Raw genomic sequence first — 22,699 nt, forward strand, 5'->3', positions numbered from 1 at the left:
ATGGACTGAAGTGTCCGACTTAACTATACTTCTGTATCATCAGGGAGGGCTCTACTAGGGGTCCCCACAAAGTGACAGTAGTGTCAAAGAAGCATCAATAAAACACTTTTTTAAAAGGCTCAGACCACTTCTTTTCATTAAGCCAAAACAATTTCATGTGTGATAGTTATTGCATATAAGCAATTACTTTGAAGACATCCTTAGGTTGAAGAGTTCATCAGAAAATTACCAAATGGGTAAATACAGTAGGATCTTTCCCGATTCATCAGATATTTTTGTAGGAAATGTTAACCTTTATGAATGTATACCAGCTCCGAGAAAAGTGAACAACTTTCCAGGAGAAGAAAGTACTCCAGTCATGATGTAAGAGTATCAGATACCCATTTTTACTCAAAAGCCCCTCAGATAGACACTGTCCTGGCCAAGAGTACTAAAAAAGTTCATTTCCCCTTTGGAAGAAAGATGATTTTGAGAATGGGCTATGAGGACAATTCAGAATCCTTTTCATTTGGCACATAACATTCTGGATCATTTAGTGCAAGATGAATCTAAGTGAAGGCTGAGAAAAATAAAAGTATGGTCTCACTCACAGGGAAACTTACACAGATGCTGGGTGGCTTAGTCTGTAAGAACTTACACTTCAGTAGGCTTAAAACAATTCCATACCACAAATGATTATCCATCTGGAAACAAGCAAACTTTCCTCTTGTTGGGTCAAGAGTATTTCCCTATTTTCTAGGGAACAGTTTATAAATACTTTAAATAAATAGTTTAATAAATACCACTTTGGTATTTGTTCAGTCTAAGTTTCTTTTCACCAGGCAATTGTGTTACAAGTAGGTAATTGTGTGACAATTCTATTATGATATTAAAGAATTAAAATATAGAAATTATCCTTGGAAAACCAAGTAGCACTTGAAAACAGATACTTGTAAAACATTTGATATTTCTATTATATTAACTGATCTTCAAAGAGCCATTCTGGGCCTGCATGTCAGGAGGCCATGTTTCCCATGACATTAAAAAAGTACTTCATCTGGACATCGATAGAAGACAAAAGAGATATTAATTCAATAATGAGAATATGTAGCCACTAGGTGGTGCTAACACACAAGAAGGAAATCCTGAATTCCAGCATTTCTTCCTGATCTTGCTGCTTAGGGTGGGCTAATTATTGAGAGAAGAGGTGGGAAGAAAAGAAGAGCTCCATTTCAGTCATTTTTCATGAATGCAAGAGAATTTTACATTGAAATTTTAAAGTTTTTTATGTTAAATATAAAGCCTAAATTCACTAACCAGACTTTTTTTTCTTTTTAAAATATGCATTTGCTTTTGACTTTCTACAATGAATAATAAAGAAAATGCAGAAAAAAGGCCTTTTTAGGAGCAAATGTTAATTGACTTCTTAAAGAAGTCAGCCACGGCAACTGCAAAGCCACAAAAGTGAACTTAAATTAGAAGGGAAGCAATAAACTGGGAAAATATTTTTACAGTCAAAGGTTCTGATAAAGGACTAATTTCCAAAATACATAGAGAATTGACTCTAATTTATAAGAAATCAAGCCATTCTCCAATTGATAAATGGTCAAAGGATATAACAGACAATTCACAAAGAAATTGAAACTATTTTTAGCCATATGAAAAGATGCTCCAAGTCATTATTAATCAGAGAAATGCAAATTAAGACAACTCTGAGATACCACTACATACCTGTCAGATTGGCTAGAATGACAGGGAAAGATAATGCGGAATGTTGGAGGGGATGTGGGAAAACAGGGACACTGATACATTGTTGGTGGAGTTGTGAACACATCCAGCCATTCTGGAGAGCAATTTGGAACTATGCTCAAAAAGTTATCAAACTGTGCATACCTTTTGACCCAGCAGTGTTATTACTGGGCTCATATCCCAAAGAGATCTTAAAGATGGGAAAAGGACTTGTATGTGCATGAATGTTTGTGGCAGCCCTGTTTGTAGTGGCCAGAAACTGGAAACTGAGTGGATGCCCATCAGGAGAATGGTTGAATAAATTGTGGTATATGAATGTTATGGAATATTATTGTTCGGTAAGAAATGACCAGCAGGATGATTTCAGAAAGGCCTAGAGAGATTATAGGAACTGATGCTGAGGGAAATGAGCAGGACCAGGAGATCATTATATACTTCAAGAACTTTCTGATGGACGTGGCCATCCTCAGCAGTGAGATGAACCAAATCAGTTCCAAGGGAGCAGTAATGAATTGAACCAGCTACATCCAGCGAAAGAACTCTGGGAGATGACTAAAAACCATTACATTGAATTCCCAATCCCTATATTTTTGCCCCCCTGCATTTTGGATTTCCTTCACAGGCTAATTGTATAATATTTCAGAGTCCGATTTTTTTGTACAGCAAAATAACGGTTTGGTCATGTATACTTATTGTGTATCTAATTTATACTTTAATATATTTAACATCTATTGGTCATCCTGCCATCTGGGGAAGGGGGTGGGGAGGAAGGGAAAAATTGGAACAAAAGGTTTAGCAATTGTCAATGCTATAAAATTACCCATACATATAATTTGTAAATAAAAAGCTATTAAAAAATAAAAAAATAAAATAAAATAAAATAATTTTTTTTAAAAAAGTGAACTTAAGTGGCTAAAAAGTTTTACTTGATCTTAATCAGATATTCTGTCTTTACTCCCATGGCTCCAGGTGGAAATGTGAGGGTGAAGGAACCCTCTACACTATACAGAAAGCAGCAGGGACAGCAGACCACAGCAAGAATGAAGAGATTCAGTGGAACCGATGACATAGATTGACCACTACAAAAAGGGGAACCTAAAACAATGGGGTCACAAGAAGGTTTCCATGTCCAAATGAAAGGCCAGATCACAGTGACGTGAAAGATGGCGCTTCAGACTTGGGATGCTACAACAGTGCAATGAGAGACCTGGGCTCTGGCTGTGATATTGCCATCGACTGGCTTTGCAGAGTCAGGCAAAGTGCTTCCCATCTTTTGTTTTTTCAATCTACAAAATGATAGCAGGGCTAGGTGGTTTCTAGGACCAATGGGAGCACTCCTGCAAAGATTCCTCTCTTTCTTTCCTCCTTTCTTCTCTTCTTCCTTTCTCTGTCTTTGTCTCTCTCACACACACAAACACAGTTGCTCAATTGGATCCAATGGGGGAAAAGAATTCCCAATCTTTCCTACCACATATACTAATGCTGCCAAAGTTTTCCCAAGATGTCCTTTTTCTGCCCAACCTTTCAGCTGTGTGAACAAGCAAAAGGCTTTGGTATGGGTGACAATCCTCTTAAGTCAGTGATGCCTGGGAATCTGTTTATGGTGGACACGAAGACTGAGGCCACCAGACATTCCAGGTAGACAGTCCCGTCTTCTCTCTCCACTACTGAAGCCGTCCATCCCAATGACCCCATATTAGTGCTCCTCTTCCCCGAGTCCTGCCTCTTTCTAATGATCAGCCATTAAAGCTGGCAGCACACACAGGAATATATTACCAGAGATTAACAAGAGACATACAAGCCTGTGCGTCAGACATACCTTTTGCTCCAAGAGTGCTCTGCGGAGGGAGACCCTCTGCTCTAGCTCTCGGAGCTCCCGGTCATGCTGGGCCTCCGCCTGCATCTTGATCTTGCTTTGATATGCATTGAGTAGCTCCAGCTCCTGCTGCAGCTGCATCTTTAAGACTTGGCACTCTGCTTCCTGAGCCTCATCCAAACGAAGCTGGGAGGGGAAAAAAAGAGGCCTGACTCACATGGGGGCAGGCCCCTGGTAACCCACTCAAGGGTGGGGAGAAGAAAGGGAAAGAGAAAGGGAGAACAGGGAAGGGTTTTTGTCTGTTTGGGTTTTGTTTTTTTTTTTTAAGTATGCACTTATTACCTCTTGTAAACAAAGATGATACTTCTAATAAGCTAGCCTGAACAGAGCTTGAGAAATCTAGTATCAGGCTAAATGATGTCAGTTTTTTTTCTTTTCATTTCTTTCTTTTTTTTTTTAACTCACTAAAGGGAGAGAACAGAAAAGCAACAGCATTCCATTCAAATGGGATAATGGGGGAAACTCTCAATGTAATACTACTTATTGGCCCACTGAGTTGGCCAGTTAAAACTACTGACCTTAAGCAGTTAGAAGGGATCTAATCCTGTTCTTTAGAAAATGAAGTGGTTTATGGGGAGAGGACGGGGCTGGGACAGAATCTGTTTCCATCTGATTCATTCTCCATATCATGGAAAGGTCACTCTCACTAATGTCCTGGAACTATAGTAGGAGAATTTTGGTTTTGATGTCTATTCTGGCTACCCTCATGTCATTTAGGTGGGGGGACCCTATGCAGACAAAGCCACTCACAGCTTGTGTAGAGAGCATTTCGTTAATGCTGTGATCATACTGCTCTGCCAGAATGGCCAGTTTCCTCGTCTGCTCCTCCTTGAGCCGCTTGAGAACTGCTTTGTGCTCACTCTTTGGTGTGGTCTCCAACAGGTGGTTCCTCAAGGCTTTGTACTGTCTGGTCTGGATCTTGCAGGTATCTTGAAATTGTTTTTTTATTTGCAGTTCTTTAGACTGAGAGAAGAGAGAAAGGATGCATCAGTTACATGGTTTTCAAGTTACTCTTATCTTGAGAAGCTGAGACTTCATGCTCTAATTACAAGCCTAAAGAAAAGGAATGGAGAAGTCCAAGGCACACATGCATGTGCACGCGCGCGCGCGCACACACTCACACACACACACCCCAGATGGGATCCCAGGCCACAGCTACCTTCCCTCAATATGTGGAACGTTGGCATTTTGACAAGAAAAGCTCCAACTTCAACATGTGTCAGGACACAAAGAGCTTACTGATGGCCCTGCTCTCAGCAGTCCTCTTCCCTTTTCTGGCCAACTTGGTCATGACTTCAGGGATTCATTCAGTGGACTCTGATTGGCTTGAAAATCCTTGTGATGGACACAGAGACACAAACTCAAAGGGCCTCTCTGAATCAGTATGCTGGGAACGTCACGGTTTCCGTGAACCAGCTCACACAGCAGTCTCCTGAGCCCTGTCTCTGCCACAGGATGCTCAGGCCCGGCCCTCCTCAGATGTCAGGGAGAGTTGCCTCAGGTCCGGTTACCAGATTGGCCACACAGCCATAACCAGACAAGCGGAATGTGACATGCTTGAGGCTAGCCGGGAAGGTTTTTCTACTCCATTAATATTTCTGTCTTTCTCCTTGAGGGGACAAGCTTACTCTGTGCACAAAGGATGAAAAAGTATCCATCGCTGCCTCTTTCTCAGCGCCCCCTCCCCAACAAGCATTAAGAAGCCGGCCCCTGCTTTAGCTTGCCCACCCCACTCTGCTATCTCCTGCCTCCTGATCAGAATCCCTTCTACTTACTCCTGCTTGTTGCAAAGCAGGCTTCCTGGGGACTCATCGGACACCAACTTTAATGAGGAGCTTGAATAGTGTAATCACCTGCTTCTTTCAGTGGAATGATCTCACCAATGACACTCTGCCTGGATTCATTCTCCAGAATTAGCATACTACTGATTTCCTCACACTAGCCTCATCCTAGTGATTATGAACCCCCAACTGCAAATATGGAAACCCTCTCCACCTGTTACTTTCCTATTTCCCTTTCATCTGGCTCAATCTCACCCTGCATACCCCTTATTCCCATCTGCCTCCCCATCCCACCGTATCTTTGGGATCCTTGCCCTGTAATTTGCACACTTCCTGTTATCGTTTGCTTTTCTCACTTCTTCCATTTTCTGGCATTCACTAAGAGCTTGCTGTTCCCTTGATAACAAAATCACATCATCTCCTGATTGGCTGTTGTCCCCAGAAACTTCTTTTTCTACAAGATGAAATCAACTCTTAAAAACACCTGTTTCCTGAACCTTCCCACCCAAGCGGAGAGGACAGCCCAGGGGGTCACTGAAAAGCTCCTCTCAGATCCTCCACTATTTCATTTGCTACCTGGTTGTCCCGCAGTAGGTAACAACGCCCCCTTCTGCTCATCCCCACACACTTTTCAGCTTCTTTTGATCATCTTATGCCTTTCTTTGTATTCCCAGAGGTTAGCGTTATTGCCTACAACACAATGCTTAATCCATATTTACTGACCCTGACTTTTCCCCCTTAAATCTTTTCCTTTCCTAAATCATCATCTGGCTCCGAAGTCTGGATCCCTCTTGATCCAAGCATCAGCCTCTCTGACCATCTTTTCTAGTACTGCTCGCCCTTTTACAACCCCTGATTCCCTGTTGCGATGCTCCCTCAGCCCCCCTCACTCAGAAACCTCCCTTTTCTTTAGAACCAGGCTATTCAAATTTATCACCCAATCAAGATCCTGACGGTCATTATCTACTGACTTCTAGAACATTCTCCTTCTATTCTCAATGAGTTCACTGCCTGATTCATAGTCTTTTCCTACTTCACCTCTTGCATTCACACAATTTTCCAGTTGCTCAATCTATTAATTTCCTTGATCTATTCCTCCATTTCACCCCAACTACACAGCAAAATGGTTATATACAAATGTCGGTTTGTTCATCAACTCCAAAATTCCTTTACCTGAACACCATTTTTATCATCCCATCTTTTCCTATGCTTTGCAACTCCTAAGCCTGTTCTACTTATTGTGACTTCCATTCTCTCTCTCAGTCATTTCCCAGGTCTTTAACCCTATGATGGCCACAATCTCCACCCAGTGCCAAATCAGCTCAACTTTACACTTGAATCCCTTGTCCCTGTCCCATCTCCAATCACATCTTGCATAGCTCTAACAGTGAATTACTCTTGTAAATTTGATTCCTATTAGTTACTGAATGAAGCTGAAGAAAAATCTTATAGCGCTGCTCTGATTAGGTTCATTACAAATTAAGGTGACACAATCTCAGCTGGACCCTCACTAGAGCAAGGCAACTCTTTATATACCTCCTGAGTTGATTTGTTCTACCATTCATCATACTTTAAAAAAATTGAGGCTATTCAGTGAGAGATCTCTTTTGCTCTCCTATCACTCAAACACCTCCTTACACTATCTTCAACTTCCCTTCTACAGACAAATCCCTCTACATTCACCCTTAATCTCATCATCTCTCACCCTCTCCAGTAAACTGTCCTTACATTATCTATCTTAGTCATCTCTACCCCTATATCTTCCCCATTCTTAAAAAAGCCTTAGTTAATCGGTTATAATACCATGTTGCTCCTCCCCTTCTCAGCTTAACTCCTTAAGAAGGCTGCTTACACTTGGTATCTCCCATTCCTCTCATCCCACTCACTAATAAATCCTCTTCAATCTGGCTTCCAAACTCCCTAATTAATTAAAACTCCAAAAAATTAATTAATATTCCTACCTCAAGTCCAATCCATCCTCTACTCAGCTACTAAGAGCTACTGAAGTGATAATCATAGAGTGTATGTCTGCATTTAAATCCTCTACTCAATAAACTCCAGTGGCTCTTCATTACCCCAGGATCAAATCTAATCCTTCAAAAAAAACTTCTGTTTGGCATGTAAAGTCTTTCATAACCTAGTCTCTTTTTACCTTTCCAGTCTTTTTATACTTTACTTCAGTCCACATCCATAATGACCCATCTACACCAGCCTCCTTTCACCAGCCCTGAGCTTCCAATTCTCACACTTAAAGGCTTTCCTTGCTTACCTCAACCTCCTTGGCTTTCTTGACTTTTTTTTTTAAAGAGTCAATTCCCAACTCTAGCAAGAGATCTTTTCTAACCCTTCTGCTTCTCTGTTGCTAATGTCATTCTTCTGGAATTAGATTCCATTTATACTATATATATTTTATAGATTTACTGTTATTTGTTTGTTGTCTGCTCCATTAAAATGTGAGCTCTCTATGGCCCCAATAAGTATTTTTTTTCCTTTCTTTGTATTCGCAACCAGTGTTCAGCACACAGTAAGTACTTCGTAAATGCTCACTAAGAAATAAAAACAAAGCTTAATCTTTCCATAATCTAGAAAAAAGTCATGAGAAGATATATCCAGCTGGAGCCCAAGAATAGAAATAACCACTATTCTTCTGGGATCTCTTTGGAAGATAAAGTAATTCTACTCTAAAGACAGAATGCCTATGTCTGGTCTCAAAAACTTATCCTGGTTTCTCAGCCCCAAGCAACTTTTCTTTAACCAAAATAATATTATTAATAATAATAACAACAACAATAATACTAATTCATTTAAAAATTTTTACTCCCAAATTCTTTCCCTCCACCACCTACTGGAAAAAGTCAGCAATGCAATACCTATTTATCCAAGAAAAATCAGGGAGAATATATGTCCATATTAGTGATGTCCAAGCACTTTAAATAAAACCCATTATTCCTTGTCCTGCCTGCCATAGTTCAAATTGATCACCACGCTGGTTCTTTCAAATGACATACCCTCTTCTTTTTTGTACTTCTGTACTGCCATTTCCCCACTTCCTTACTTGGAATTTAGTCTAAGACTCAGCTCTATAAAGCTGTTCTCACTCTCTCAGCTCCTAGTGCTCCCTTCCCAAATTTGTGTATCTATCAGATATTAATATGCATATACACTGTCTCCTCCAATAGAGTGCAAACTCCTGGAGAATCAGAACTGGTTCATGTGTCTCTCTACCCTCAAGGTACAACACAGTGCCTAATAACACAGAGTTTTTCCAATAACTACAATTTTAACTAGAAAAAGGCACCTGAAAACATCCCCAAGAGGATGCAAACACTTACCAGATTAAAAGAAGTCTAATCTCTGCCCTGCACTTACATACAGCCACACACTAATTCAATGGACATCATGTATAAAAAACACAAAAATTACATGATAGATCCTGTGTAAGAAATTATGACTGTTCAGTTGAATTGCAGTCTGCTGGGTCTAAACTGTCCTTCCCCCCCCCCCCCCCCCCCCCCTTCGAGGCCTGATTTCTGGCAAGGTGTCCTTATTCACAGTGGATGACATCAAGTTTATTCTTTCCTCATTTTCCACCCACTCCCTTGAGACTCCATGTCATAGTCACATGTCGTGATTCTACTGGAGGTCTGGAGAGAATTTCTTTTAGCTAAGTGAAAAATGTAATTTTCTATATATATGGTACCATATCTCTGAAGCAGAATGCTTAATCCTTAGAATTCTTCCTGTTCCTTCCAGTCAGAAACTGGGCAGAGAAAAGAATCAAAGGCTGTTACCCCCCCACTCTTTAACAAGTTTTCATATTTCAAATGCTCCATGATGAAAGGTATCCAATCTGTCAATCTCAGTTGCCTGAGGGGAGAAAAGGAGATCTCTCCAAGTAGCGATGAAGAGGAAAATTAACTTGGAAAGGAAAGAAAATAAAATGATGGAACGCTACTAAATCACCAGGGCTGCAAGTGAAATAAAATAAAAAATTTAACTTGGACTAAATTTAAAATTCAGAAAGAGAAAACCCCTCACTAAAAACCAGATTACTTTAAATGGAAGAATTAGCTTCAATAGAGAAAAAGCCTTTTTTACTCACATAAAACAAGTAGGTAAGTTACAACATGAAGGAAAACATGTAGATTACTCTCCTTACTAAATTAGTATATCCATTTCTCTTCTGGAAATTTTGAGTCTATGCCCCACGCCCCCCAACATCTCCTGAAGATGAAGAATTTCCCAATTAGACCATCTATTCATTCAGTTGCAGAGCACAAACAAAAACAAAAAGCAAAGAACAAATTTGTCAAATCACTGCCAAGCCTAAATTTTTCAGCTTCATGAATGAAGTTTAAAGTCCACAATTGAAGTCAATGGGGACAGCAAAGTGTTTTGAGATTGAGAGTGAAATTTCCTTCATGTTCCTGATCTACCCCAGACCCTCGGTAACTACTCTGAAGACTTGGGTGTTGTGGATGGAGATTTTGTAGACACAAGTATCTCTGTTCCAAGACACAGTGAGTCCAATAGAAGTACCCTTTCTTGTTCCACTCCCATCAGGCTTTAAGTAAAGAGAATGAGTGCCCTGCTTCCAAAAGAGACAGTTTCGAGAAATCCCTTAGGATTGTTCAACCTTTAATAGACTTTATGACCTTCATTGGACATGGATAGAACTTTAGGAAGAAACAGTTTAACTCCAGCAGTGATACCATAATATGCTACAAATACGTAGCTGTTTTAAATTCAATTTTTCTACCATTAAAATTCTATTTTTTTAATCCTATGCTTTGACTTAATAACTAGCTTATTCTGATCTTCTACTGACACTAAACATCACTGATCAGCAATATTTTTCATTTAAATGTCCATATTTGTACATTAGCAAATGAGCATTATTGACTAAGACTCAATTGTTTACAGGCCAGACCCAAAAGGCCATTTTATTTGGAAAATAAAGATGATTTAGGAATCATACCCTCATCTGATATTTATAAAGAAAAATTGTTACATATCTAAGAATTAAATTTGCATTCCAGCCACTTGTGCCAAGCCCTTAATGACATGGGCTGGTAAAGTCAAGAGATAACATGGACAGGAACTGGAACAGGTTATGTGAGCTCCTATACTTTTCTGAGATGGTCACAGTAGTGCCCAGAAAGAAACTATTCTTGGGTCAGTGGTAGTCACCTTCATTTAAGTGTGTACCTTTCCTTCCTGAACCATGCCCACATCAGAGAAAAAGACATGCCAGAAAGGTACAAAGATGGCATTGTTGGGGAGAGGGAAATGGACCAAAAAAAAAAAAAAAGTCCTAGGAAAAAGTGTAGGAAAGCTCTATTTTGCTGGTTCCTTTGTGCCTCCGTAGGACTTCTCACCTACCTTCAGACTCTTAGGCTGCTGCCGAACCTCCATGACATGCTTGCGCCTCAGCTCCCGCTCCCGCCGCTTATTGTATTCCAGCTGGTTGGTGAGCTCGGTCTGGTGCTGCAGCCTGATCAGTTCACAGCGCATTTTCTGAATGGTACTGAGGTGGCGGAACTCGAGCTCTTGCATGGACTCGTGCTGTCGCAGGAGCATGGCGTGCTCCAAGTCCTTCTGGGTCTGCCTTTTATTTAACTCCTAATCGGGAAAATGAGAGACAGGGATGAGCTGTTCCTCAGGTACGCGACTAGAAGGAGGCTCTCTGATTTGGGCATGGCCACAGGGCAGAGTCAATGATTGGGGTTTTTGGCTAGAGCTGCATTCCTTGGCATCAGGTAGCACACATTTTCTTACACTTTGGGGCACTTGGTGCTAATGAATCTTCCTGATGATTATGGCTACTATACAACTTACCAATACTTTTAAACTATATCTAAAGTTTATGTTTAAGCCATCCTGTCAAATGAAAGTCAAAATCAAGAGTTCCAGAGGTTAAACTAGGAGGTGATTATCTAACTGACATTCCAACTTCTACAAGGATTGGGATTAAGAAAAAGGCCCTCAGTTGGACCAAGCAATACGTGTGCTCCTGCTCCTTTGCCTATACTGAACCCCTGGCACGCCTGCTAACACACCTCTCTGACAAGATCCTGCTCCAAATTGTGACGGCTGAGCAGCATTCTCCTTTTGAAGCGCCGGCACTCCAGCTCCAGGTACTGCCTCTGCCTTCTGAGGAGGTTGGCCTCCTCTTCTGCTTGGAAGTGCTGGATGTTCTCCTTCTGTTTGGAGAGCCATTCTTGTTTTTCTTTCTTTGGGGTACTCTGGTTTTCATTTAGCTCCTGGCAAAAGAATTCAGACTAAATTCTACTATCTATGTGCAACCAAAGTCATCACATCAGATTAGGATGACATTTATTATTCCTTTGACCTTCTGAGAATCTAAAAAAGAAATTCAGGACATCACCTACAGTGGCCAAATATTGTCCTTAAGGTGACATTTCAGCACTAGACAATCTTGGTCTTCAGAATACCCCAGAAGAGTGTTCTGTTCTTTCTTGGCATTAAAAGTCAGTGAAGAAAGGACAAGTGGCCTGTGTACCAGGAAACACATAATGCTTTTTAGCTTTAAATGGCTCCATTTTTAACAAACTGCAGAATCAGGAGTAGTATCTGAGAAAGCCCACTGGTTAGTGTCTACCATGTAGCTAAGAGATCCCTCTTCAAGAATGCCAGAAGGCAGTGAATGCTCCAGAGCTACTATAAAAAGAGCAGCATAAAATATGGAGCTGAAATAGTTATTAAGCAATATCATATCTCCTGGTTTTACAGATTATAAATACTAATGGTATGAAATTTTAAGTAAAATTTTGAAATCAATGTAGGAGAATTTGAAGTGAAAAAATGAGCAATAATGAGGTAGCAGAGTAGAATCCATTGTAAAATGGACTTAACTTTCAAGGTCCTAAGATAACCACACAAGTCCCATAGTTTCTTACCTCCACCTCAACAAAAATGCTCTTACATCAAATAAGAGGACAAAAATGGCCAAAAGACTTAATAATAAGAATGGCAGAAAGGCCAACAGACTAATCTAAAGTCTTCAGTACTTTCCGTAGTCTAAACACAATGTCAAAATTAACTATGATGATGCAACTGAAAATTCTTTGGAACTGACATGCTTTATTCATAATGCTGGTCCAAGAAGATGACTACAAAATTTGAGTCCTGTTATACCTCCATCTTCTACTAAATGATAACACATGAATAACAGAAAAAATATGGCAAAACCAAAATCAATGAATAGGTTAGGCTTATAAGAAAATCATCAAATTTAACTTACTACTTAAAAACAATTTCTGTGTTACCCAATTTATTTGAAGAGTGGTCACTGTTTTGATCATTTTTATTGATATCCAACTCAGAAAACCCAGCTTATTTATCATTAAATTCAGTTATCAAATAACAATCTTACAGTAAATATATTTGACGAATATATTTTAGAATCTCCTCAAGTTTTCAACTGTACTTCCTGTACTACAGAATTACCATACAAAACAATCACTTCAAAAAATCTAATTACTAAAATTGTGCTTAGTCTTTGACCAGCAACATATAGATGATTACCTTTGATGAGATGATGAATACATGAAAAAGAATATATAAGATATTATATAGGATACCCATATCTTGCCTATCACATCATTTATAGTTAACTATATGTATAATAAAATATTTCAGGCGATCAATTTGTAAGGGAAAAAAATTTATCTGCCACTGAAAGTGCTCTAAGAACAGAAATCTTTTAGTGTGTAAGAATCACTTTTAATGTATAAAAAAAAATTTGTAAGATTCCCAAAAGATATGACTTTTGCAATTAGTATCTATTAATTGATGCTTCAAGTATCCAATTAGATCACTTTTCTATCTAGAGACTTCATTTAAATAATCATTCTTATGAACAATTAATTTCACTGCCATTCTACTAAAGGTACTTCCTCCCAGGGCTGTTGTGAGAATAATATATATATATATATATAACATATATAAAGTATCTTCAGAACTATCTGCTGACCACCAATTTTTAACAATTCTAAAAAACAAAGAGATACGAAAGGCGTGATCAAACAAGATACTACAGGATCAAAAAACTTTGTACTTTTATTAGCACAAATCCAATCTTTCCTAAAATAAATGGCTTTTGGCTTATTCTAAGTAATATATATCACATCTGACCACATTCTTGTAAATTATTAATAAGAACATGAGTTTCTGCCCATAGGAGAAATGAATTAATTTATAAGAACATATAAAAATTTAGATTTGAAGTTGAAAGACTGGTTTGCCTTTCAAAAGACATGGAAGATAGAGAGGAGGTAAGAGATGAAACTAAAAGCATCATTGGCATCTAATCTAGAAATAGGGGATCTATGCTAGAGATTCCTTGTATACTGATGGTATAAAAGCACCTATGACTGACTCTGAATATGATCCAAAGATTATAAATTATTTTACAAAGAGATGGTAATTTTTATAAGCCATCTTTATGAGTTTTCTCAGGTACACCAACTCAATGATACCTGGAGCAATAATAAGTTACCTTCTTTAAACCAATTTTAGTCTGACTTTTGAATCTTTTCTACCACTGCAAGTCAAATAGCTTTAGCATTTATCATAAGAAATAAGAAATTATTCCCCATGTTTCATTTAATTATCTCTTTAAAAATGCTTGCTTTCTTCCTCATGTACCATACTTATTCTCAGTATAATGGAATGGATAAGTAATCAAAGGTAAAAGAAAAGCATCAATATTAACCATCAAGGAATGCTCCCACAGCTGGGAACTTATATCTAACTTGGGATTGTGGGCTATTTTTATGAAGTGGTTGCCCAAGCAAACTCTTTCCTCCCAACTCAACCAGCTGCAGAGCCAGAGTCTGGCCTTAACATTTGCATAAACAAGAGAAATACCTCCTTAAGTTGCTCTTTGCGTAGTTTGTACTCTCTCTTCTGGGACTCTAAAAAGCTATTTAATTCTTTTTTCTGCTGTGCTTGAATATGTTGTTGGAATTTCTTCTCTTCATTGGCCATCACCTTAGCCTAGCAAAAAAACAAACAAACAAACAAAAAAAAAAAAAAAAAACAAGAAGAGGTGAATTGCATGCTATTTAACTTAATTTACTTTATAGTGGTAGAACATATATCTCAACTTAACGTAAGATTAAGTTGCTTACTTAAAAGTTACCATTTCTCTGTCACCACTTTTATATAAAGAATGTTACATGATGCTACAAAACTAAAGGAAAAGGAAAAAACTTAAACCATTTACTCCTTCTCAAATGATAAGTAGTTTATTGACTTATCAGTCACTATTCTCTAACATCATGTAGGCAGAAGTTATTGTCTTGCAACCAACATTCACTTTAAAAAAGAAAAGTCCAATACAGAATAAAATGCTAAAAATACCACATCAATCTGATAAGTGGAGAAACTGAGACAAAGACTTATTTGAATAACTGACCCCAAAATTGTTAAGTTAAAATAGTGGAAGTGATTCCTAGCCCCTGATCTAAATGATCAGACCCCAGAAAATTTGAGCAAAAGTCTTTGGGAGCCATTTTCTGATCCTCAAAAATTATGAAAGTTACAAAAGATAATTTCACTGCTGCCACTGGTAATTCACAAGCACTGCTTATCATCTAAAATTAAGGGAGAACACATAAGAAAATTACTCCCTCCTTTCATCTGCAAGCAAACAGCATAAAGCAAAACATCTTTCTGAAGTCACAGAAATTCCTTGAGAGAGATACTATACAAGTAAGGATTTTCTCCCTAATTGTCAATTTGCTTGACTCCTGAGAAGAGACACGCAAAACACTCAGTGTCATCCCTTTGTCAGTGTTAAGAGATGAACATCAACTCTATCCCTACCTCCTTCTCCATAGCCGCTTGGTGTTTCTTGATAAGTTTCTCCATTTCTGCGGCAAAATTGTTGCGCTGTGTCTCGAGGTCTTTGTCCAGTCGGAGGCGGTGCTCGTCCATCTCAGCCTTGAGCTTGTTCTCCAGAGCCATCAGCTGCTTCTGGTGCTGCCGCCTCATGCGCTTGTAGCCAGACATCTGTTCTCTCAACTCCGAGTCTTGCTCATGTTCCTGCATCTGCCTAGTAACCTAGGTGTTCAAGGCAAGAAGGATGAAATAAGAAAAAGAATTTTTCCTCTTCATCCTTTGGAAAGAGATCAGTTTTAGAGCTGTTTGGACAGCCTAAAAATTGGCACCTAGCCTATGTCATTGGCAGAAGGAGCACTGACTCTGGGGCCAAAGCACCCAGGATGAGAGCCCAGCCACTAGCCTCTAGTCCTTCATCTCCCAGCCTCTGTAGGCCTCTGTTTGCGCTTCTGTAAAATGGCAGGTCTGGAGTAAATGCCTGCAGATCCCTTCTAGATCTACGATAAAGATTCCCCCAGAGTGGCATTTTATGGATGCCAGCCTTGGGTTTAATACTAATTAATATTCTTTTACACTAGATTAGACAGAATAAACATTAAAGTTGGTCAGCACATGAGTTCAGTGCATGGGCTAGCACCTCAGCTGACAAATACATGGATAGAAGAATATTAATAGGATCAAGTGCCTCAGAAAAATTAACCAGAAGAAAAAAGAATTGGCTCAGATGAGAAAAAAACGACTACTGGAAAATATGGCAGAAAGATACACAAGAGTTAGGAGACCCTAGACTAAACATGTTTCAACAATTTCTTGAGATGGTGAGAAAAAAAGAATTTAAACCTTGAAATTCACATGAAGAAGCAGACAGGGCATGGAGAACACTGAGACAATTTCCCCACAATGATTGGCACTAATCAGGCATTTCAGTACTGGTCAAGAATTTATTGGTAAACTACAGATTTACATGGAAAAAATGATAAAGTTCCTGTATTTAATTTAGCTATTTCTATACTAGTAGTAGGAAGAATTTAAGAAACACCCAATTAGTGGGTTGATCAGTCTGCAAAGATTTAAAATCCATGCACTGATCTCTCTATCTGGGAGTAGGAAACAAAAGAGTGGCAATATAGCAAGCTTAGATCATATCTCAAAGTTTAGGAAAACCTTCATCAGAAGGCAAAAAAGTCCTTGGATTTAAAGCTATATACAAAATAGTGACTCACAGGATCTGTTTACTAATGGCCTTCTTAAATAATGTATTTTTTGGATGAAATAATATAACAGGAATGCCCTCATTTTCTGAATGGGAAACTATGAGTTTATCACAAGATTAATGAGAGCTATAAACAAAATTCCAAAGTTTAATATACCTAAAAAACAAACACATCCATGGCATGTATAGGTTTTTGGTATAAGATAGACAAGGAAACATTATTTTGCTTGAATGGTTCCACTGAAATTTGTGATTTGGAATCAACTGCATAAAAATCTAAAATACCTAAACACAATAGCAGATTGTGGGACATCTTTTTAAAGAAAAGGGAATTCTCCCACTACCCTTATAAAGTATAAAGAAATATATATTTTAATGTTCATTTGGATAGAAGGTGCATTAAAGACATAGGCATTTAAGGGACAGCACAAACTATAATGTCCCCTATTTCTTAAATTGTTTCAGTCTTTTCTACCTAACTTAGACCCACCTAATTTTCCAGATCCATTTCTGATGCCCCCCCTTCTGGAAGTTCTCCTTGAGTTCTTAATTTCTATGAATTACAGCTGCCTTTCTTTTGGTGATTTTAGCCTATTTTGTATTAATTACGTGATGCTATCTTACTGCTTAGATTGCAAGCTTCCTGAGGCTGTGTCATATACCCCTGGGGAAGACATTGGAATCAGATTAAAATACAATTGGGAAATATATAATAAGTAAAAATACACTATAACATAAATAATGTTTACATGTGGTTTTCTAACTTGTTTTGCAGTTTAATGATCCCACTTCTATTTGAATTTGACATCACTAGATTTAATCATCTTTGTATCCTGCATATAACAACTGAATAAAGTGCCAAGTACTTTGCAGGACTCATTGAAGAAATGAATTTATGCTCATGTCTGGGAGTCTACCTAGAGGCACCCAAAAGCAAAGCTGAGGACCCAAATTGCTCAAAGTAAGATTTGCATCTGTTTAAAATATCAGAACCCAAGAAACAACATACCAGTGATGCTGTGCGGATAGTAGCAAAGTGTTCTCGATTACGGTAATGTGACTTCTGGCGAGATACTTGTTGGGGTGGAGACTGTGGTTCAGATGCCCTGGTTCTTGGATCTGCCTCTTCTCTATAATTTTCTTCTTCCTAATAAATGAGGATGAGACCAATAGTATAGCAAGTAAATACACACATACCCCACACACACACACACAATTTTTTTTTATTGTACCTCTGAGGGGAAAAACTTGGAATTTGACTCTATCAAGACAACTTAGATAAGTAACTTTCTTAAATAACATACACGTATGCCTAAAAACTAAAAATCTCCCATATTTCACATACAATCAATTTAAAAATCAAAGAAATCTTCCCTGACTACATAATACATGAAGCAGACTCAGGATACTGAAATACTTAATGGCTACATTTATATCCTTCCCACCATGTGGGGAAGTAGGGTCACTTTTAATACAATTAGACTGCCGACAGTCACAGTAATATGCAGTTTGTACTTCTTTGTACTATGAATATGTGAGTCATGATAGGTTGTGGGACATACAACCTAAAAATGCTGTCATGCTAACCAAATGCCTCAGAAAGGCACTTCATCACTTCTTATAGAAGAATGAACAAATACAAGCAACTATCTTCAACAATAGAATATGCTTGATTTGACCCATCAGGACTACTGTTGTCTTAGCACTAACCTGGCTATTATATAACTTTCCTTAGTCCAAAAAAAGTCCATGAAACCATTTCAAACAATGTAATCTTCATGAAGTATTGACTCTTTCAAATAAGTATACTGAGATTCTTAACTACAAACTACAAACTGAGATTCTTAAACTACAATAAATTCTTTCACTGTTGTAGTCCACAGTGTCTGAAAATATACAAAAGAGGTAAAAAAAGAGGTATAATAAAGCTTAATTTTGCCCTGGAAACCATGAAGCTTTGCTCAAACACAGCATTATAAGCAACACTACCAGAAGTAGTGCTAAAAAATGCTTTTAAAATTTTACCTCCTATGTTCTTTTTGGGGAACAATGAGACAGGAAAGACTTTGCAAAAACAGACATAAAGGAGAAAGCAGGCATATCTCTAATATTTAATTGGCTTCCCCAGATACTTTGTGGGAATTTTCCCTTGGGTAAAATTGGGACTGAGATACCTTGCTCCCAACAGTAGAGCCAATTCACACTGTGTGTTTTAATATCTCCGACTTTTGTTTGTTATCTCTTTATATGGATATACTTTAAAATATAAATTAAAATTTAACCACTGCAAAGTGAAATTTAACTTCTAATATAATAAATGTGCCATAAGTTTCTCTTTTCTGAGTAAAGCGATCCTTTTTTTTCCAAGTGCAGTTTACTAAGTATGAATCTAATTTTGTCCATTTGCATATTTAAAACAAGTTAAATAAAGGAGTGTCAATCACTGCCTAAAAAGTATTAGAAATCCCACCCCTCCTACATGATTTACATCCACTTTTATGATAGTCTTTTTGAAGCACAGATACTCACAGGTTTTAAATGGATGACAGAGCTATTAGACATCACTGTATGATCCCCCTCCATCATATCTAATTCACTTTTGTCATCTGAGGCATCTGGAAGACTGTTAACACTACTGCTTTGGCTACTGGCACTGATAGACATACTGGGAATGGACTGATTACTTCCAACACTATTCACTGTTCCTGTTCGGCCAACAACATGCTCTTGCTCCTATAAGAAAACATTTGGTTAAAATCTTTACATTACTAATGAACTTTCTATCAGAAGTTGCCTAATTATCTTTTTCTTTGGGAAGATCTATCAAAAGACGTTTGCTTTATTAAGAAATACCAAGATTTGAAAACTTCCCAAGTATCAGGCTCTCTGCTGTTAAGAAAACCAAACATTTGTATGAAAAAAAAAATTAGATTATTTTTAAAGTCTAGCATGAGGTTGGTTTACTATAGCTTGTCACACAAATAAATCCTCAACCAGCACTCTCAAAATCACTGTAATAGCTAGCATTTGTATAGTATTATAAAAGTCTGCAGTTTTGCAATTTTTTTTCACATGTTCTCTTCTTCATTTATGTCTCATAATACCTCTCTGATCTTTGCTTTTTATTTCATGTTTCCTAATAACCACCAGATCTTTCCTTTTACACACTTTTAATACTTAAATTTTTCAATGCTAGTCCTTCATCCCAAATTCTCAATTGTCTATTCTTCCCTAGTGGTACCATCGTCTGATTCCACAATTATCCTGTAGAAATATAAAGTTACTGGCAGCTATTTAAAAATATATTATACTTTTTAACTTCACTACTCAAAGGATGATTCCCCAGAAAAAAAAATTCTAAGACTTTTTTTTTTAAAGCAAAAAAGATAGTTACGTCAGAAAAACAATATTGTAGATAATAAAATCACTTTTTAGGCCTGCTTTTTCCACAAAAAGGACTTAAGAGCTTTAAGATCTTAATAAGGAATAAAATGGGGAAATAAAGAAATAAGATTCATTCTGTAATCTATTAGATCATGAATTCCTTGAGAGCAGGCACTGTTTTTTGACTCTGTATCCTCAGAATGGGTATAAAGTAGGTGCATACCAAATAAATAGTACCTGAAAGCAAGTACCATTGGTGGCAATCCTCAACTACAAACCTGGGGTTTAATGAATTATTTAAGAATATATTCTGGTTTTTTTTTAGTTGTTGTTGTTCAGTCTTTCAGTTGAGTCTGGCTCTTTTATAGTATCATTGACCATAGCATGCCAGTATTGTCCCAAGGAGGTTTCTTGGCAAAGATACAGGAGTGATTTGCCATTTCTTCCATGGTATTAGAGCGAATAGGCCTGGTCTTTGCAGTTTAACAGGAGACTGCCTAACACTATATCAAGAGCCTTTTCCTTAGAGGTCCCAGAGACAAGTTTTAAGAGCACAGTAATACAATGCTTTAAGTACTGCATTCTTAAGGAGAAAAATTCTGAAAGAACCCAAATCTATGGCATTTTTAATTCCTTTTTCCTCCTACCTCTTCTTCCTCCTGTGCTTCTACAGCAGGCCCATTATGTGCCTCCTGGAAAAGGAGTTTCTTCATTTTCCGATATTGCAAGTTGTCCAGCTCTCTTACAGCATCCTTGGTTCTCTGAATGAGGTCTATTAACACTGTTTCAGGGCGCTCACGAAGAACAAACATGTGCTAAGTTAAAGACAGAGGGAAACAAGATGAAAACTCTCTTTAGAATTCAGGTCCTAATAATCTTAATAAAGATTCCAAATAAAAATAACTATATAACATATGAGAAGGTACACTTATTTCTTTTTTCTTAAACTTTGCAATAAACTAACTTCTCTATATCCCTCCTGAAATCTTTATGTTTTTTAATCTTTTTATAAAAATTACATCATCTATTTTCCCCAGTATCCCCTCTCTTCTCCTTCCAAGAGAGCTAGATTAAAAAAAGAAAAAAATTAGCTCAATTTATCAATACATTGTAAAGTTTAAAAATATATGCAATATGCAATGCTCGTGGACTTCTCACTTCTGAAAAATGCGTGAGGTAGAGATGTCTTTTCATATCTCTCTTTCAATATACTTAGTTATTTTTATTAGTTATTTTTCAATATACAGAGTTATAAATAACTCTGCAAGTTACTTTTGATTTTTTATGGTTGATCTTTCTGTTATCATCACTTTGTGTATTGCTTTCTTGGCTCTGTTTCCTTCATTCTGCAGCAGTTTCCCAAGTTTCTCTGTATTCATCCTTATAGCAGTCATATTCAATGTATTCACATACCACAACTTGTTTAGCCATTTCCTTATCAATCAAACCTGCTTCCAATTCTTTGCTATAACAACACATCTTATTACAAATATTTTGCTGAATATCAACTCTATCTTCTTATCAGTTTCATTGAGGCGTAAGTCTAATGTTAGAATCACTGGGTCAAAGAGTATGGACATTTTAGTCTCTTTATTTGCATAATCCCAAACTGTTTCCAAGGTGTGCGTGTCTCTGAATTAGCAGTACAATCCAGAAAGTTACTGTGGAAAGTGGTCTGGATATTTTGTTTCCATATTGCTTCTTCTCCTCCATCACGTATGAATAAAACAGCACTGCCATGTAGAATACATTTTAAAACTATGAAGTGCCATTAATATAGTCTTATTCAGTTCTCATAATGACTCTATAATTAAAAATTCTGGCTTCATGAAGAATCACAGAAAAAACTGATGTTCAAAGTGACTTGACCCAGGTCCCTCAACTAATGGGGAGAGATCAAGCTTCAGCAGGGAAAGGAGAGAAGGACCCTTTCTTTTCTGATGCTAAATACACTGGCTTCCAATGAATTCTTCTATAGTACCCTTCAATGCAATCCTGCTCTAATTAGTATAATCTCCAGACATTCAAAGTTATTTTTCAGTCTGAAATTTGGGGCTAGAAGGCCCCCAGAGTTCACTTAGCCCATTCCTATTAGTTTACAGTTGAGGAAACTCCAGTGAGATTAAAAAACCATTATCTGGTAATACAACTACTAGTTTTAATTAAATTGACAGACCACTAAAAAGAAATGGGGACTCAGCTCAAAAATTTTACACAGTACTACAAAAAATTAATTCTTAACCTTGAAAAAATGAAAAAAAAATCCCAAATTTCCTTAAGCATCACAGATAAAAAAACATGATCATTAAAACTCTTCCAATAGTACTGATTCAACATTTTTAAAGCACCTACCACTTTTAGTTATAGAAGATTAGATATACAAATATCATAGAAAGAGAAAAGGAGGGAAATAATAATATCGTTCTGTACAACAATGGTAATCTATAATATCAAGAGATGGACCATTCTCTTTAGCTTTTATTTTACCCTCTTTTTCATATTTTCCTAAAGGCAATCATTATGTGAGATATGATAGCTAGAAAGAAATAAAAATCAGATTAAAAGAAGCCATTCTTTCTTCTGAAGTTTCTTTCTTAGGATTGGTATCACATCAACACAAAGGGATTGTTGTTTAAAAAATAAAATAAAAATTGGGAAGCTGCTTTGGTTTATTGAATTATTTGGTTTCTTGTTGCTACTCAGTCATTCAATTGAGACCGACTCTTTATAACACCATGGACCATAACATGCTAATATTGTCCAAGGAGTTTTCTTGGCAAAGATACTGGAGTAATTTGCCATTTCCTTCTCCAATGGATTTATCAGTACTTACATGTATTTCAGATTTGC

General features: G+C 37.5%; 1 protein-coding gene across 1 annotated transcript in view; it reads right to left on the minus strand.

The window, feature by feature from the left end:
- Window positions 1-22,699, minus strand: part of TAOK1 (TAO kinase 1) — a 132,987-nt gene that overhangs the window by 11,432 nt on the left and 98,856 nt on the right. Inside the window, exons 11-19 of the mRNA XM_051992265.1 lie at window positions 20,497-20,664; window positions 18,995-19,198; window positions 17,475-17,612; window positions 15,238-15,474; window positions 14,278-14,406; window positions 11,445-11,648; window positions 10,768-11,007; window positions 4,355-4,567; window positions 3,548-3,730 (exon numbers count right to left, since the gene is read on the minus strand). Of these exons, the coding sequence (XP_051848225.1) occupies window positions 3,548-3,730; window positions 4,355-4,567; window positions 10,768-11,007; window positions 11,445-11,648; window positions 14,278-14,406; window positions 15,238-15,474; window positions 17,475-17,612; window positions 18,995-19,198; window positions 20,497-20,664 (1,716 nt within the window). The remainder of the gene's footprint in view (window positions 1-3,547; window positions 3,731-4,354; window positions 4,568-10,767; window positions 11,008-11,444; window positions 11,649-14,277; window positions 14,407-15,237; window positions 15,475-17,474; window positions 17,613-18,994; window positions 19,199-20,496; window positions 20,665-22,699) is intronic.

Source organism: Antechinus flavipes, chromosome 4 (assembly GCF_016432865.1).
Source record: "Antechinus flavipes isolate AdamAnt ecotype Samford, QLD, Australia chromosome 4, AdamAnt_v2, whole genome shotgun sequence".
NCBI classification, from domain to species: domain Eukaryota; kingdom Metazoa; phylum Chordata; class Mammalia; order Dasyuromorphia; family Dasyuridae; genus Antechinus; species Antechinus flavipes.